Genomic DNA, 20,094 nt, shown 5'->3' with positions numbered 1-20,094 from the left:
ATGCTCGTAGAATCTGAAGGATCAGAAGATGATTTATCACAGCAATCGTCCGGTGGGTCATCAGCATTAGACTATTTGCTTGGAATATTTCAAAAAGTCCTAATGTAAGAGATGAGCTTAGTCTTTCTAAATCAGATCAGTGTCTTTCGCAAAGTGGCAACAGCCTTGAATGGTGGAAACTTAACGAACATCGGCTTCAAAAATTACCATGACTTGCTTAAAAATTCATGGTGATTCCAGGAACTTCAGTCGAATCTTTTTTTGTTTGACTAGTATTGGTGGATGGCAACTGCTTCACCTGCAGATATTAATATAAGTTTAGGGAGCTTATATCTCAAACTTTGGTTTAAGCTCAGGGGGAGAACAGCAGCATCTTTTTTTTTCGTTGCGTAAGTAAACACAAGTGTAGTAATTGGTTCTATTGATGTATGTGATGCATTGAAATATTTGCATAGAGCTTTATTATTTCTCCGCATATACGGTACGTTAGTGGATTATGAAGTAAGATAAGAGTAATATTATTATTGTTGCATTCTTACTGAAACTTGTAACAGAGGAGAGGCGCTTTTGCTATTTTTGATATAATGTCGTTAAGAAGAATAGAGGTATGATATATCCATGAATCTGTGAGATGTATTTCAGTTTTCTCTTTTGGTGTATTTTGGCAAGTTTATGTAATTTATACATTATTTCAAATAATGACATTCCCAGGCTTGTGATCATAAATTTGCATGCAAACAAAAACATTTGTATATGTAAAGAAGCAGTTCTTGTTTTCATTATTAGTGCATTTTTAGGACAAAAGCTCAGTTGTCTAAAAATGACTTTCAGAGCTTCATATTGTATCTTCGTGAGTGATTGTAAAATTTATTAAGAAAGCTGGTTGCTGGACACTACTAGTGTATAATTATCAAGTATTTTTGAAAATAAAATAAGTAATTACATAGTACAGCATTAATATTTAGAAAGAAACTTTTTCATAAAATGAAATACCAACTTCATTTCTTTGTAATGAAGAAACTTGATTTATTTCGAGTTCTAGAAACTTTATGTATTTCGAATTCACAAATTTTGTAAATGTCAACGTTTGAGAGGTTCTTTTATCTTGCTTTGATTCTAGATCTAGAAAGTTTGAATTGAAGTATATATCTATTATGTATGTATCTTCCTAATAAACTTCTAAAGTGTGCCAACAGTATATATAAACATTTAAAAACAAAATAATGCAACTCTTGTATTTTTCAACACAAAACTCTACAATTTGCAGACAAATAAAACCGGTTTTGAAGCTTCTAAATAGTTTTGTAATTTATTTCGTACTTTCTTTCTACTTGTTTAAGAGCATGTAGGTTAAGAGATAATATGAGCAGCAAATTTAAACGCATAAAGAAGGATTAAGGTACTAGCAAATGGCTCCACGACACCACGTATGGAGGATATCTTAGCGAACCATTCTGAATTTTTTTTGATCCCTTCTACGTAGCTAAAATTAAAGAACGCTGAAATACGTATTCGTTTATTTTAAATGAGAGGTTCAAATTACATGTGTGTAACCTTAAAAGTTTACCTCACATTTAGCGAAATTCACCGTATTTATTTATTTATTTATTTATTTTTTGGTGAGGTTTACCTGAATCGTTGACGGAACTTGCACAATACAATATTTTAAGTTTTTGTTTGCAAATAAACCCACATCTGTTTTATTTTCTGGTTATAATCACCATAATTTGCATCGTTGGTTTCTTGAGCAATGAAGAATTCGTATTTTCCATTGAACCGATGTTCAACGTAGTAGGACTTTGCTAGTAGTAGCTTGTAATTCCCATCTAAGCGCTTCACATCGTTTGGACTTAACAGTACAGATTCTCAAGACTGCGTTTCGTTCAGTTTGACGAGCTGTCGTGATTGTCTAGTCAAGTTTTCACTTTTACTAGAACCTCTAAACGATTGGTTTTTTTTTATCTTTACAAGCAATTCGTAAGGGGGGAATAGAGTTCGATCCCAAGACCTTTGGCATGCAGTACAACTGCGTTTACCACTCGATCATCTGTCTTATGTGATAAGCAGCCTCTTATTAGGCTTTTATATTTAAAATATCAACTTGGTCCAAATTTGATTACCCGTAGTTCGCTTATAGTATATTTCCACAAGGCGAGTATAGGCTTCTTCTAAAGGTCTTACTAAATACTATTGAAAAATATAATAAAAACTCACACATAGTGTTTTTTTTAAGTAAATTTTTGCATATTTGCGTACTTTTCCCGTAAACGATAAGGTTTATTCCAAATTCAATTTTCGCGCCTCTATTTGCCCATTACCCAAAGTAATATATACAGAATTCGCGACGACAAGATATATTGATTTGAATAATAACACGAATTCCCTGCTTTTAATCGACATTTAATTTATTCGTGAATATGGTTTTCGTCTGTTAATATTGATCCCAGATATTTGAAAGTATTCACTTTATCAAAAGTATTACTCCATATTTTTACGCATCCATATGTTGCAGTATTACGATCCTGACCAACTTCCATGTATTTAGTTTTCTCTGCATTTACTTCTAAACTTATGACCCTGTAAGCGTTTAATAGGACCTCTGCATTTCCTTCTACTGTTTTCCTATCATCCCCTATTAAATTTACATCATCACACGGCATAACCTAGTGAATTCCATTTAACTCTATGCTCTGGTTGCTATATTGCAAAGTTGAATAATAATGGCGACAACGCATCTCCTTGTTTCAGGCCATTCTCGACGTGAAAGCTCATGGATATAAATTTTCCTACCCGGACTTTACTTTGTTATTCATTTAAACATATCTTAATTAATCTAATTAGCTTCTTCGGTATTTCAAATTATGTAAGAATGTCGTACAATGCTTCTCTTCTAACCGGGTCGTAAGCCTTTCTAAAATCAATATAGAGATGATGTACCGGAATATTTACAGTGAGCTTATGTCCGGTTAACTTTTGTCCGCTTTTGCATTAATATAGGTGAACTTATGTTCGGTGAGGTTATGTCCGCGATCCGCCACTACATGAAAGAAGAACATAAGGATGGAAAACTTGCTAACTTAATTTCAAATATCTATATGTTAATGATAAAAGATCACTTTGAAAGAACTGGGAAATAACGAAACAACCCCTTCCCCCCTCAATTCTGCCTTCCAGATGGTGCTGTGCAACGAACAAGCGCAAATGTGTCGCCTGGGGCAGAATTCAAGAAATAGGTGTCTCCTTAGGAGAAAGCGAACTTTTCTGAATGTACAGCTGCCGACTTGCCAGACGAACAACAAACACAGTCCAAAAACTCTAGTATTACTGATCATCTCATAGGTGATCTTCCCTCCTCTCCCTCCATTTATTCATAAGCTCTGTGAGTGAAATCTCCTTTTTAGTGTTGATAGAACAACAGCGAAAGGCAAGAATTCATCCCTCTCCCAGCACTCAACCATGCGTCAGTCTTGGGCAAAAAATTTCCAAGAAAAAGCGATGTACTTGCCAAAATGTTGTTGACAAACAATGCAAGCAACGCTTGCATTAGGAAAGAATATATATATATATATATATATATATATATATATATATATATATATAGAGAGAGAGAGAGAGAGAGAGAGAGAGAGAGAGAGAGAGAGAGAGAGAGAAAAAATATTCTATTTACATCAGCAGTGGATTTTGTTTCGAGAGAGGCTTGAGGAACGGGTAAAAATATTTGTGTTGTAAGTGTAATGCGAAGAAATTATCACAAATTTTTTTCGGGAGGGGGTTGAGTCCGGTAACCACTCCTAAATACGCTACTGTACATGAGTCAACTGTTCCCATATTATCTAGCAGCAACGAAACAAATTTTAAGTAAAAGCAATTTTAATAGCTATCAATATTCGAGACGAGACCGATTTTCCGAGACTGACCTAAGTCTCGTCTCGATTTATAGAGGCCTATCTCGGTCTCTGTCTCGTCTCGGTATATAAAAGTCTTGGTCTCGGTACCATCACTACTTTATTTGCCATGGCATCTGCAAAGCGAATATAATTAATTTTCCTGCCTACTAGCTACTACTAAAATGTCATCTTTGGTGAAATACTTTTTTGGTGTTTCTTCTAAATATATAGGGTGTTTCAAAACAACATCGATAACGTTTGGGAGGTGATTCCTGACACAAAGATGAGACGAAAAGTATAGATCAACCTGGGTGCACAAATGCTTCCTTTCGGAGTTATAGGCTACCGAAAACATGAAAAAATGAACTTTAAAGGTCCATAGGTCCTAAACTATGGGACTTACCGTTGTCGGGTCAAGACTTTACTTAGGCACTAATATGTGCCCTATGCAGAAATGCACGTTTCAGAATCCTAAGGTACTCAACCAATATTTTTTATAGAGGGAGTTTGGCTACAAGCATATAAGTTCAAGTACTCACCATTTACCTCTATAAAAATTGTTGCGGAAATGCCCCAGGATTCTGAAACATGGATATTTTGATAGGCTACATATTAGTTCCTAAGTGAAGTCTTGACCCCACTACAGGACGTCCCATAGCTTAGGAGCTATGGACCTCTAAAGTTCATTTTTTCATGTTTTCGGCAGCCTATAACTCCGAAAGGAAGCATTTGTGCACCCAGGTTGGTCTACTATTCGTCTCATCTCCCAAACGTTGTCGGTGTCGGTTTGAAAACCCTGTAGAAGTTGGTGAAAGGAAATATCTCTGTCAAACTTCCTTCAAACTGTACTTGCCTCCGTCATTTCAACTCTTAGTTGAAAACATTCTTATATATTTTTTTTTTTTAAATGAATTACTTGGCGGAAGCCAACTCAAACCAACATATACTGCATTTTATCTTTCTCTTTACCCGATAACTTGAAGTAACATATTCATGTATATACTGTCTAATAAATAAATATATATATATATATATATATATATATATATATATATATATATATATATATATATATATATATATATATATAGAATATTAAGTGTATATTTATTTTAGGTAGTGCAATTAATATTCCTGATCAGTGAACTGAAGGCTAAAGCTAGCATACATAACGTCTATCTCTATCCGCGGGTTGGATTATATTCGTAGTAACACTGATTTCAAACTTCATGCCTTTTTAAAGCATGGCCTTTTAACATAACTTGAAGAACACAGAAAAAGCTTTAAAACCAATATCTTTAAAAAAAACTGCTTTTGTTGTAAACGGATCCGGTTCACGGTGAACAACGAAACTCCACTCTGGTGAGAAACGAAACTGGGTTTGAAGAAACTTGAGACCAGTTTCGCTTAAATCCGAACCGTTTTTCTTTAGAAATCCGAACCGCTTTTGGAGAAAACAGAAACCGGGCTTGGAGAAACAGACCGAACCGGTTTTTGGGAAAAAACGAAAAAGATTCCCGAAAAAAACGAAACCGGTTTCGGCAAAACACCGAACCGGTTTTGGCAAAAAACGAACCGGTTCCGGTGAAAACCTAACCGAGTTTTTAAAGAAAACCGAAACTTGTTTCGGCGAAAAAACGAACCGGTTTTGGAGAAAAACCGGAACCGGTTTCGGTGAAAAACCGAAATGTCGGTTTTGGAAAAAAACCGAAACCGGTTCCGGTGAAAAACCGAAATGTCGGTTTTTCGAATTTCTGTTTTTTTTAGAAGCCGGTTTCCGGTTTTTATAAAAATCGGTTTTGCCTTTCCCTAGTATATACTCGTATACTATATAACCACATATGTATCTATATATAAATATATATACTATAACATACATATATATATACACACACGTATATAGAGATAACTAATATGGACTAATAAATACATAAACACGTGTGAGACAATCAATATATATACCACATTATAATAGATATATGTATTCATATCTTATACTTTAAGTTTTTTCAACAACCTATTACACTGTTGGTCGATGATCAGTCCTGAGTTCCAGTTCGTAGCTTTATTACCCTCCATTTCTATAAACCGTGCCTCCTTCCATTTCCTAACTATGCTTCTTTCTTCTTGGCCTAAAATTTTACTTCATTCCAATTAACTGAATGTCCCGTGCCCTTACGTGTTTGTAGACCGCATTTTTGTTCCTTTCTAGCCTAACGTCATCCTTATGTTGTCTTATTCGCTCTCTTAGTCTCTTTCCAGTTTCCCCAATATAACACATATCACACTCGCCGCACTGAATTTTAAAAATCAGTCCTTTTTTTCTCCATCATTACCCCTTGTTCTTCTTCTGTCTTCTTCCTTCTTTTTTCCCTTATTACATCCAGAAGCCTCTTACTCCCTTTTCTGTAAGTTGAGATGTCCCCAACTTCTTAAGCATTCTTTTAATGATTTCTGTTTCTTCTCCCAAACTTTCTATCCCCCACCACATTTTTCTTCTTTCTTCCATTCCTCCTTCACTTTGCTCTCCTTCTCGGCTTATTTCTCTTTCTTCGTTTATCTTCTCCCATCTCCTTCTGTATTTTAGCCTCTTTCTATCGTATCCATAATTCTCCACCTGCTTATGGAATGACTGTATACTCTGTTCCGCCTTGTCTCCTTCACTGGTTATTTGCTTAATTCTATTCTCCATGTTAATGATGAAATTCCTCTTGGTCGAGTAATCTACATCACTTCGGGCGTGGCAATAGTTTCCCGACGCGCAACTTTTTTTGATACCATTCTGTGTATATCACTCCTTGTTTCCACCTTATTCTCATATCCAGGAAAACTATAGCCTCTTCCTTATCTACTTCTAGCTCCAGTTGTATGCCTTTCTCTATATCCTCAATTTCTTTACAAACTTTTCCAATTGCCTTACAGTTCCTTTCCAAATCCCCAAGCAATCGTCAACATATCTAGGAAAAAAACACTAATCTGTCACTTCCTTTCATCCTTACTTTCTTCTCCCAGTCGTTCATAGTAATTTCTGCTAGCACTGGACTCAACCTGGAACCTATGCTTAGTCCTTCCTTGATTTTCAATAAATTATCACCTATAACACAATAACTGTTATTCCATATAGTCTTCAGGGCCTCCTTCAGTCCTTCTCCACTCCAACCATTGATCTTCCTATCCTTCATCAATTCAGTGATGACTTTAACAATGTTGTTTCTTCTTAGACTTGAAAACATAGCCTTCACATCGACACTGAAAATGATATTTTCAGCTTTGCTCTGTCCTACTTCCTGCAACCTTCTTCTTAACTCAACCGAGTTTTTCACACTGCTATTGTCTTGTTGGCTCCTTAACATTTCCACAACCTTCTTTAACTCCTCCTCCAATGGTTCAAATATATTTCCTCGGCAATCTAATACTGGTCTCAGTTTTACATCCTCCTTATGAACTTTTGGAAAACCTTTCATTACCGGTATCCTACTTTCTTTATTAAGACCTCTTTCAAAACCTGCTTTTGTTAGTGATACTAAAACTTTTTCTTTAATTTCCTCACACACAGATCTTTCACCTATCACCTCGTAAGTATCATCACAGATATCATTCAATGTTTCTTTGTATCATTGTTTTTCCATCACCACATTGGCACCACCTTTGTCCGCTTGTTGCACACATATGTCTTTTCGTTTCTTTATATCCTTCAACACACTGTACTCGTGTTTTGAAAGGTGCCCCTTTGGCTTCTTTATGTTCCTTTCCACAATCACCTTAGCGTTTCTCCTTATCTTATCCCTTATCTCCTTGTCCTGAACTTGAACAATGGCTTGCTCTACCGAGTATATAACCTCTTCTGCGTCCAATCTTTGTTCTTTCACTTTAAACTTATAGCCTAAACTTAACACTTTCTTCTCATCATCCGACAACGTCACATCACCTATTACTACCACTTTTGTCAATGTCCTCCTCCTGATTTGACTTCCACCCTAACCGCCTTCCCTTTTCAATTAATCTTTTCTTCACTTTCATATTAAATTTCTCTTCCCACACTTCGAGTCTCTTCATAACTATATCCCTAGTAAATATCAACAAACTATCACTAATGTCACTTTTTAACTGGTATACACATGGTATAGTATTGACTCTCGATCTAATATTCCAGAACATCTAATCATAACTATTTATTACAAATCTTTATGTGTCACAATGACATTCATGTATGTCCTACCAGGTCGTCCTATTCCCCTCCCATTCCAATATATTTCTAATAATTTCCGACATTACCTGATCTCTTCCAATATTAACATCCATAGCCGCTCAGACAGAAATTGCTTTTAACAATTGTATCACTGCCTCCACTACAGGCTTCATTCACCCATTACCAAAACCAATCCGTTCCTGATCTAACACTACTCCTGACATAGTGATCACATGATCTCTCGTGCACAGTATTTTCATCTACATTCTAGATCCTCTGGAATATAGATCGCTACTAAACTTACTAAACTCATACAATGTCAGCGACCTATCCTCCTTTTACTGAAAATGAATTTAACCCTTCGAATACCAAGACTGGATCAATTTGAAACAGATGATGTTTTATAAAGAAATGCTACAATATCAAAGAGAGGTAGTGGGCTAATGTTTTAGGTATTCCTCCATTAACCATTCCGCAAGCCACGTGATTCTTTACTCCTCAAAGGCATGTAATCTGTTACATGCTAGCTTTCAAAGCGCACTGCACCAGCAAACAGCTCTGCAAGGACCAGTGTTGGGCAAAATCAATTGAAATCAATTGCAATTGATCTATCAATTGAAAGTAATTGCTCTGAAAATCAATTGCAATTGATTTCAATTGCAATTGATTTCAATTTGTAATTGACAATTAATTTCAATTTCAATTGAATTCAATGATAAAATTTGCAATTAATTTTTTGTCAATTGTTAATTGTTAATTGGTCACCAGGCAATTGAAACTTTTAATTGTTAATTGTCAATCGGAAAGAGTGCAATTGAAACATTTAATTGTTAATTGCAATTGACAATTGAAACTTGTAATTGTTAATTGTAATTGTTAATTGCAATTGAAATCAGCAATTAAAACTGAATATAAGAAGATATGTGTATATTGTGTTGTCCACTTGTTATTGTTTTACATATATTTAAAAAAAGGTACTTATAAGAAATTCTGGATAACTACCATCCCTTCGTCCCTCCTGGGAAGAAAGCCGTAAAACTAAGCATTTTTTAAATATATTATGTTTATGATTCTATCACCCTCGAAAGAACTCTATATGTCCGTCATGTATACAATAGGGATGAGCACAAGCGAGTTCGAGCGAGTTTTGTTTAAAACTCGACTCGACTCGAAGCAGACATCTTTGAGCTCGACTCGAGAACTCGGCTCGAAAAATTTCCCCCAACTCGACTCAATTCGGATCGAGTTTCCAGTCGAGTCGAGCCAAAACGAGCCAATTCGAGCTAAATCCTTTGTGTAGTTCCAAGTACTACTCTCTTCAAGTATCCTACATAGACAATATAATTATTCATGATACTACTACTACTACTATAACTAATTATTATTATAACACCGTGTATGAACATGGAATATAGACGGTTTGTAACTGAATATAATAATTAGTTGACTGTCGATCTCGGTCGTCAAGAAATCTTCAGGAGGCAATTACATCGGTCACGAGGTTCTAGGTTTGAGTTCAGGAGGAGCAAGTACTCGGGCTCGAGCCAAAAATTGTTAAAAGTTATAGGACTCCAGGCAAGCATGTTCAAAACTGCTCGACCCGGGTTTACGGCTGTTAACGACTCAAGCGGCTCTCTCACAGCTCATTAACTTATTGAGCCAAACAGAGAAGTGAGCCGAACCAACAGCTCATCCAACCGAGCCAGCTCGAGCCGGTTGCTCACACGAGCTGAACCGAACCGACCTGATTGCTTACCCCAACCGAGCCGGTTCGGGCCATCGGCTCAGTTGAGCTGATTCGAACCCAGTCTATGGACTCGTTTCAACGGAGCTGGTTCGAGCCATTGGCTCCAATCGAGCAGAGTCGATGACTCGTCCCTACCGAGCCGGCTCAAGCCATTGGCTCAATAGAGCCCAGTCGATGGGTCATCTCAACCAAGCCAGCTCAAGCTGTTCGCTTAGTTGAACCGAGTCGAGCCGGACATCACTATCCCGGTTGGGCTTCTACTTTGGCTAAAAAAAATTAGACCGTGCAGTTCTCAGCCTTGATGGTATACTTATATTGGTGCTCACGGCGTAATTAACTTGTTCCGCCACCAACGAATTTCGAGGTATTTTGTTTTACATCTTTTGTGCGTGTTTGTGTCGCTTTGTGAGCCTATTCCTACATTTTGTGCGTCACCGGAAGTGGGTCAAAATTGGCCTATCAATATGGCGGAACAAGTTATTGCTGTTCCGCCACCAATGAATTTCCAGGTCGTTGCCTTCACATCGTTTTGTGCCGTTTTGTGTGTCTACTTCAACGTTTTATGCGTAATGGGAAGTGGGTTATAATGGGTCCCCAAGGTGGGACGAAAATGACCGAGAGTTCCGTTACTATTGAATTTCGAGGTAGTTAATTTCACATCGCGTACCCTTTTGTGCGCCTATTTCGACGTTTTGTGCGTCACTTGAAGAGGGTCGAAATGGACCTCGAAGGTGGGATGAAAATGACCACTGCATCGCCACTACCGAATTTCGAAGTCCTTCCTTTCTCATCGACTAGTGAATTTTCGTGCCGTTTCGTGCCCCTATTTCCACGTTTTGTGCGTCACCGGAAGAGGGTCAAAATGGGCTTCCAAGATGGGATGAAAATGACTAAGAGTTCCGCCACTATCGAATTTCGAGGTCGTTAATTTCAACATCGCTTACTCTTTTGTGCGCCTATTTCGAAGTTTTGTGCTTCACTGGAAGAGGGTCAAAATGGGCCTCGAAGGTGGGACGAAAATAACCCACTTTTCCGCCACTACCGAATTTCTAGGTCGTTTCTTTCGCATCGTTTAGTGACTATTTTTTAAAAAGTTTTCTGTGTCTACTTCCTCGTCTTGTGAGTCACTGGAAGTGAGTTAAACGGGCCTTCAAAGTGGGAGTTAAATGACTCACTGCTCCACCACTACCGAATTTTGAGGTCCTTCTTTCGCATTGACTAAAGCCTGTTTTGTGCCATTTTGTGCCCGATTTACACGTTTTGTGCGTCACCAGATGTGTGTCAAGATTAGCCTCGAAGGTGTGACGAAAATGACCTACTGTTCCGACACTATCGAATTTCTAGATCGTTTCTTTCGCATCGCTTAGTATCTTTTTTTTTTTTTAAAAAAATCTGCATCTGTTTCTCGTCTTCTGCATCACCTGAGGTGAGTTAAACGGGCCTTTAAAGTGGGAGTTAAATGGCTCACTGTTCCGCCACTATCGAATTTCGGGGTCGTTTCTTTCGCATCGTTTAGTGCCTGTTTTGTACGTTTTGTGTGTCACCGGAAGTGGGTCAAAATGGATCTATGAATATAACGAAACAGGTTAATGCTGTTCTGCCACCAACGAATTTGGAGGAGGATTCCTTCACATCGTTTAGTGTGTATTTTGTACCGCTCTGTTCGCCTACTTCCATGTTTTGAGCATCACCAGAAATGCGTCAAAATGGTCCATCAAAGTGTGAGGAAAAAGAGCCATTGTTCCGTCACTATCGAATTTAAAGGTCGTTTCTTTCGCATCGTACAGTGCCTGTTTTGTGCCGTTTTGTGCTCCTATTTCCACTTTAGTGCGACAAGAAAAATGGGTCAAAATGGCCTACAAGTATAGCGGAATAACTTAATGCTGTTCCGTCACCATCGAATGTCGATGTCGTTTCCTTCACATTTTTTATGCATGATTTGTGTTGCATTGTGCATCAATGGAACTGGATCAAAATGGTCCTTGAATGTGGGATGAATATGTATTTTTTTCTGCCATATTTGCAGGTCCTCTTTGACCCACTTTCGGTGGCCTACAAAACGTGAAAATATGCGCAGAAACGGTACAAAACATGCACTAAACAATGCGAAAAAAACGACTGTGGGATACTGGTGGAATAGTGGGTCATTTTTCTTCCCACATTGAATGCCCATTTTGACCCACTACCATTGATTCACAAAACGTGGAAATAGGCTTAGACAACGGTAGCAAGGAAATAATTATCAATGATAATTATAATAATTAGCTATATAATTGAATTCATTGTAATTTGGTCCATGACAAACACTTTACCATTTCGCACTAGCTGTTATGCCCGTTCTTCGCACGGATCAGATAAAATATCAATGCAAACAAACTGAACAACGGGAGAACAATTAAGAAACTTTTCTAAAATTGGATATATTTTGTGTGAATATATATCCACCAACGTACATGTGTTTTCATTGGGAAGGCCGATGGAGGCTGAATTTGAACGTAAACACTATCGAGGGTATCACTATACATCTGAGCAACCCCGATAAATATGTATTCGACACAAATATTGGTCATTTTCTACAACTTTTACATGTCCTGGTGAGCGCCCCCTCAGACCCCTTGGTTCAAATTGTGAAAAAAATCTCCTTTGGCCCCCAGCCGATACCGCGAAAACTATGAATGTGATACTAACATCTGTCATTTTCTACTACTTTTTACATATCCCGGTAAAAGCCCCTATGATCCTCTGGTTCCAATTTTCAAAAAACAACGCCTTTGGCCCGCAGCCGATGGGGCTGCATTTAGAAGTCAATGCCTGTGGAAGTATCACCATTCATCTCAGCGACAGTGAAAACTATGGATTTGACACTAATATCGGTCATTTTCCAATTGTTTTTACATGTCTCGCAATTCTCCACCCCCGGTGACTCCCGGCCAGCATACAATGGTGGCTAAATTTGAAAATCATCGCAAATGAAAGTATCACCATTGATCTCAACGACCACGAAAACTACGGATTTGACACTAATATCACATCAGTCATTAAGGGTTATTTTTACATGTCTCTTGATCCCCTTTATAATACTTCCGTTTCTTAGCTAATGGGAGCTAAATGTGAAAGTAAACGTGGTCTTGAGTTTCACCATTGAGCTCAGCGACCCCGAAAACTATGAATTTGACATTAATATCGGTCATTTTCGATTATTTTTACATGTCTCGGAATTCCCCCCTCTGGTAACCCAAGGCCCGCATACAACGGTGGAAGAATTTGAAAGTCATCGCTAATAGTAGTGTCACCATTGATCTCAGCGACCGTGAAAACTATGGATTTGACACTAATATCGGTCATTTCGGATTACTTTTACGTTTCGGTATCCCTCCCCCCTCCCCGTTGACCCCCGGCCCGCAGCCGAATAGGGTGAATTTGGAAGTTAATGCGATCGGAGTTTCACCATTGATTTCAGCGACTGCGAAAACTATAAAATCGACACTAATATCGGTCATTTTCTACTACTTTTACATGTCTCTCTAAACGCCCCCCTGATACCCCCTGGTTCGAATTTTGTCAAAAACGCTTTTCCTTGGTGTGGGACCTGGGCCAAAGTACCCGTGACCAAAATTTGGTTACTCTCGGTCAACTTGTCTGGTCCCTAGGCCGTTCCCGGAAAACGTCCCCTGAGACCCCCTTAGTTCGAAATTAAAAAAAAAACTCTCCGTCTTGATCTGGGGCCTAGACCAAGCTACCCGTGACCAAATTTTGAAAAGATTCGGTCCACTCATCTGGTCCACAGGCCACACAAAGATAGACGCAAACAAACTCATTATTTTATTTATATTAGAAAGGTCAGATCCGCCGTTATTGTAATAGAGCGGTACTTGAGCGATTGATTGTTGAAATTCAAACTCTGATGAGTGATAATTTCATAGGCTTGTTTTATTACAAGTTTAAACTCTTTAGTCAGTAGAGAAGAGGGCGTGAATCATTGGTCAGAGTTGATGACAATAGGTTTTGGTGGGTCTGTGGGTCACAGTGAGTGAGAGTGGTTCATGGTGGGTGGTGGGTCAGAGTGGGTCACGATGGGTCATGGGTCACGATGGATGGTGAGTCAATTGGTCGTGGCCAAAGTTTTCATTGTCCCACGCCCTCTCTGAACTACTGTGTTGAAAATTAATCAGTGAAAATCAATTGCAATTGATCAATCAATTGAAAGTAATTGCTGTGGAAATCAATTGCAATTGAATTAATTGCCAATTGATTTCAATTGCAATTGAATGACTGAATTCAATTGCAATTACTTTTCACTGCAATTACTTTCAATCAATTGATTAATTGCAATTGATTCTCTATTATTAATGGCCAACTGCAATTAACAACTAACCATTAGACCTACTTACTTCAATTGTCAATTGCAATTAACAATTAATTTACAGATTAATTGTTAATTGTTAATTCAATTGAAATTTGCCCAACACTGGCAAGGACTGTCAGGTGTAATCAAAATACAATGTGTGACAGAATTTATTCCTAACAAAGACAGCGTATTTCTACGTATAAATTTCTAATGTTACCGTACTATAATTCAAGTATTCTTTGAAAGAATCACCAGCCGCCACTGACAGTGTATACAGTGTATAAAGTGTACTGTAATATAAAGAACGATCAGGTACATTGCCCTTTTCATTGTACGGTAGAAATTTTAACTCCCTGAATGAAACTTGATATTATTTACAAGAAGCAGGAATGGGTCAAAATAACTCACTTTACCTAACATTGTAAGCTTGGTATTCTAAGGGTTAATCCACTCTTATCTTTACCACCAATCATTCAACTCGCAATTGAGCAGTTCATCTCTCAAACCGCATATATATCACCTCACCATCCTAAAATTCCTCCACGCTACTTTCGTCTAGTTAAACACTCACGTCAAATCTATACAGAATATGTTTGCACTGGCAACCGCGAAGCTCTTTAGCATCATACAGCCCTCCACCGAACAGTGTTTAATTATCTTAAAGTATATAAATTACGACAATGGATTAAAATTTGATACACAATTTCTGCCATATCACACCCTTCGCAATATTAGATGCGTTTCAACGCATTAGCTGGTAAATTTACCCAAACCTCTTGTCCTCTCTTACATCACGATCAGGAATTGCACAGAGACCAAGAAGAAGCTAAAACCTTTGCTTCCTAATTATAGGAGATTTTCACACCTCTATCATTCACTTAGCATTTTTATTATCATGCTGTAGACCATTTCAACTTCAATTCACCACATATTCATCTTCAACCCAACATATCTACTCACAAAGCACTCACTACCTTCATTTCTACCACGCAAATCACTAATGTCATCTATCATAAATGTTATAATGACCCTGAAATCAATAACATCTATCGATACGTAAGACAAAGTATACCAATACTGCTCAATCTTAGAAATCATCCAAATTTCTCTTGTTTTTTAAAATCAAGAATACCGTCCGATACAGCTCAACTGAATCTTAACCAAAATCCTAGGAAAAAAATATCCTCAAATGACTTCATATTTATCTTTCTCATTACCATCTTTACCACACCATCAAGCAGGCTCCCGCCCACAAATTAGCATCAACGATCAGCTTCTGCGTCTCCTCAAGTGCATCCATAGGCAGTATAATACCACCAAACCATTTTGTCTGGTAATCTTTAATTTAGAGAAGGCATTTATTGACGTGTAGCGTTAGGCCAGTTTTAGACGAAAGCATTTATCGTAGCATTTCTCGTAGCAGATGTGCTGCCAAAAATCTCGTATAATGTTCTATGGCATCAAAAGTATATTGTGGTTTTACACGGTAGCATTTTGAAAAGCATTTTGTTGTGACGTAGCAAACAAATCACTGGAGAACAGCGCAATTATGGCTCCAAAACTAAAAACAGATATTTCAGTCACTATGTCTTCTAAAGCCCTTTTTCGCATATGCTTATTGTGATACAAAGGACTTTTAACGGTGCAGTTATACTATACAGATCCATAGATTTTAAACTTTACAGAAGAAATTTCTAATATTTTAATAGAGTAGTGTATAAGTAATGGAAATATGGTGTGCATTTACATCTGAGATGCGTATTTATATGGAAATATAGAAATTAAATTCGAACCTGAAATGCACGTAATCTTCAATAAGCTGATATAAAATTTTGGAAAGTCTGTAATTTCCCCATTTTGTATCGAGAACAGAACCCAACAAACCCCTTCGGGGCTTCTAACCCGTCCCACCACCACTACTACTACTACTACTATTACTTACTCCAGCAACTACTAATACACCTACTACTACTTACTCCTCCTCCTCCTACTACTACTACCACTACTACTACTTATACTATGGATCCGTATAGTAAAACTACACGTTGCCACCTGTTAAAGTGAACCTGCACCGGAGAATGCAAGAGCACACCTCAGAAATGATTGCTGAAGGTACAATAAATGAAACGATAAAGTTTTTTTAATGAATTTCTGTGTGGATCCGTAAAGTGCAACTGCACGCTTTTAACTTTGAACAAAATAGGATGTTCCTCATATTTTTTAATCAACATAATAATAGTATCCCTACTCCAACTCATTTTTCGTTACAACCGGTACAATTCAATTTCCCACACAAAACAAAAAGCATGGATATTTGACATAAAATCAAAAATATATCGCTTCCTTTTAACACACCACGGCGCTGCAATCGGAGCAGAAATGCTGGCGAAAATGCTACAAAATAGAGCACGTTCTATCGACAGGAAATGCCATAGGATATGCCATGGCATGGGAAATGCTATAGCAATTGCTACTTTACACGGTAGGATGTCGATGATAGGATTTTTGCTACGAGAAATGCTACGATAAATGCTTCCGTCTAAAACTAGCCTTAGGGTTTGCTTTCAAAACTGCTACATTTTCGCCTTCTTATCGCATATATCCGTTATATTTACAATATCTTATTTGGCCACCGTACTTACGAATACATTAATCAACAGTCATATCAAATCATATTTATGCACTCAGGCATATCTAAGGCTCTTTACTTTCACCCTTTTTATATCTACTTTATGTTGTTGATATGCCTCTTCCTCCACAAAATATTCAGTAATTTCCATACGCTGATGATACAACTTTTCTTGCAATTTGCCGTATTATTCACTAAATAAACAACGCTTTACAACCAATAATACACACTTTTGTTCTGTGGTGTAATGAACGGCGACTGAAATCCAATGCTGCTAAAACCAAAACTACAGTATTTCTGCCTCCTAAGAAACTCTCCAGATTTCACAATAATTCACACTTACTTCCATCACTTTTAACGACAACCGTCTTAGAATCTCCAAAACAGTTAATACATTTCGTTGGACTCACCATAGATAGATACCTCAGATGGAAGACTATGTCCAGGACATCAACAAAAAGGCATATAATCGACTAGATCTATTAAAACGACTTACTCGCAGAACCTTGAGTATTTCTGCAAAGCTACTCTTAAGCACTTATATAGTCATTCTTCGACCTGTGCTTAGTTACGGCCATACCGTTAGGTTTCGGCAGCTACCCGCTTTTATCAAAAACTTAAGGTTCTCGAACATCACACACTCAGAATTCTATACCACATCAAACTCCCGAGCTCTGCTCCAGAGCTCTATGCTCGCGTGACTTTTCCATACATTTGGTTCCATGTAGAAAAACTTCGCCTCAAATACGTCTGGAATGCTCAGTCCTCATCATCCACTCCTTTCCGATTCAATCAACGCCGGAAGTAAAATTTTGCTCAAATATGTACCCTGTTGGCACTTTCAAATAATCAAATTTCTATGAAATTCCGTATCAGGGAGCCAACAAAAATATAATGGAAAAGTGTGAGGTTTGGGAAAGTTGGAGATGTGGGACAGTGATATATCTCTCTGGTGATTTGTGTTAAGTCATAGTGGTTGCTAGCAGATCTGGTGGCAAAATTTAAAGAGCATTGCTACCAGGTTCTGAACGTGCACAAGGTTTTAGAAGCAAAGACAAATTTTCATTCACCGCTGATAACTATTATGTGAGATGTATATTATAAAAATATTTGACAATATGAAGAGGTAGTAGAGAATTTAATATAAGAGTAGAGAGGTAGGTATTGAAAGTATATTTAGAACATTTTTGTATCATTCTAATAGCCGAGTTCGTGGCTTTATAGTGACGGTAGTAAAAGTGGGTATACAGGGAGGATTATGGCATGATGAATTGAGGAGGATTGGGATACTGTTCCACTCCTTTCTACTCACAAGTGTGAAAACATTAGGTAGCTTTAATTTAATTCCTGTGTTTCCGCTTGGCTAACGTTATATTTATTTAGTATTTTTCACATCTGTTTCAGAAAAACGCCACGCAAGTGGAAGAAGATAAACCTAGACTAAATACAATCACCAAACAGTGATATTCTGCAAGATGTAAAGATAGTAATAGAGAAAAAGAAAAGTATACAAGTGGTAGCAAGAGAACACAACATATCGAAATCAGCCTTTGCTAGACATATTAAAAAGTACAAGGAAGACACAAATAGAGATTCTGTAATATTTCAAGAAAATCTATTTTGTGGGAAACTCTCCTTAGTGCAAGTAAGATGAACTATGTGCTTATAACGAGGGGCGGACGAACTTTCACTTACGCATACGAAAATGCCTTGAAGAAGAATATGCCGGAATCTTAAACTGTGCACAAAAGTGCGAATATGGCTGGTTTAATGGTTTTATGGAGCACCCCCCTCAGTTATCACTGCGATCTCTGGAATCAAAAGTTTATCAAAAAGTACCAGTTTCAATAAGCAGAACGTGGACGACTTTTTGAACAATTTGAAGTTAGCATATAAGAAATGTAACTTCACTCTGAAGTGTACTTTTAACTGTGATCAAACTGGATTTAGTACCGTACACATAACGCCACGTGTGATAGCTTGAGCGAAACGTGCTGTACAAGTGACAGCCCTATGTACCTTCAATGCCGTTAGGAATAGCATTCCTCCAGTTTTTCTATATTCGAGAGTAGGGTACAAGGATTTCTTCCTGAAGAAAATACCACCTCATAGCAAGGATTACTGGATGGATGGTTGCTGAGATATTTGGTGTTTGTTTAGAACACTTTAACCAAATTTCAAAATATTCGAAAGAAAATCCAATCATACTGCTCCTCGAACATCACAAAACCACGTGAAGATCGTTGAAGAAGAGAATGCTTAACAAAATGGCGTGTTATGAACATTTTCTCCGAATTGCAGTCACAAACTGCAACTGTTGGCAGTTTCGGTTTGTGGACCTCTGAAGACCCATTACAATTGGGTGTGCAATGACTGGCTGATTAATAATCCAGGAAAAAACTATTTCTCCCCGTTCTATTGATGAGTTTATAGGACGGGTATACCCCTGTGCTACGACACAATAGAATATCGTATCTGAATTTAAAAAGGCTGCAAAATACCCTTTCAATAGTGTTCCTTTTACACAAGACTAATACCTGATATCTTCAGTAAATGACCGTTCAAATCCGTCGTTGCACAGAAACGCACCGTCTCACAAACGAAAGTTATAGACAACCTTACCGCACGGAATGTTGCTGGCACATCTAAGGATATGGACCATGGTTCATCAGAGCTTCTGCCTCAAAGCTCGCTTACATTAGCTATCCAAGAAACTACATTTGTTATATTTTGGAGCAATATCTTCCACTACGTTAGTAACCACTCAGAATATCCGTCCTTATCCGAAGGCTGCCTACCCCCCTTAATAAAACCAACCGTGGGATAAATAGTAGTGGTCGAACAAGAATACTAACTGCAACTGCAGAAAAGATGAAACCAAACAAGAAGGCTTTGCAAAGCTAAAGCGAAAGAGATGTCGGTATTAGAATTCATTTACAACAAGTAATAGGAAGGTTGATACAAATTCAGAGTCCTCAATCGAAGACAGTATTTTCTCTCGAGAACACTGTGTTGATATATCCTTTAGTAATTTTGTTAGTGATGTAGATCTATCAATGAACGAAATAGGATGGGAAAACATTAATGTGAATGTTGAAAACTGTAATATTATATTTCTTGAATTTTACATCAAAAAGTGTGTAGTGTATTATGTAGGAATTGTCTAAAATGTTTAGAGCAGTGGATGCGAAGTGAAAAAAATGCGTAAGAAAGTCGGATGTTCTAAATTTGTTTCTCGTAAACAGCAAGATACTAGTTCGGTTGAGCTTCAAAATATAGTTCTGAAATTAACCT

The 20,094-nt window shown here is 37.6% G+C and overlaps 1 protein-coding gene across 1 annotated transcript; it reads right to left on the bottom strand.

Annotated features, from left to right (window-relative positions):
* Positions 1–217: 217 nt before the first annotated feature.
* Positions 218–7,351, bottom strand: LOC145676619 (uncharacterized). Its single transcript, XM_081747452.1, has 2 exons — positions 6,887–7,351; positions 218–298 (listed from the first exon to the last, which is right to left on the bottom strand). Exons 1-2 carry the CDS (start codon positions 7,349–7,351, stop codon positions 218–220), a joined length of 546 nt encoding a protein of 181 aa, XP_081603578.1.
* Positions 7,352–20,094: the final 12,743 nt, after the last annotated feature.

The sequence above is a fragment of the Thermobia domestica genome, unplaced genomic scaffold (assembly GCF_964235325.1).
Source record: "Thermobia domestica unplaced genomic scaffold, izTheDome1.hap1.1 HAP1_SCAFFOLD_245, whole genome shotgun sequence".
NCBI lineage: Eukaryota > Metazoa > Arthropoda > Insecta > Zygentoma > Lepismatidae > Thermobia > Thermobia domestica.
The sequence above is the reverse complement of the archived record's forward strand: the minus strand, read 5'-3'. Positions and strand labels throughout refer to the sequence as shown.

Bases quoted from the DNA above. Each gene is read 5' to 3' on its own strand.
- LOC145676619 (XM_081747452.1), bottom strand. From the start codon at position 7,351: ATGAAAGGTTTTCCAAAAGTTCATAAGGAGGATGTAAAACTGAGACCA. The intron at 299-6,886 runs GTAAGGATGAAA...TAATATCTGCAG, and splicing joins TGAACGACTGGGAGAAGAAA to GTGAAGCAGTTGCCATCCAC.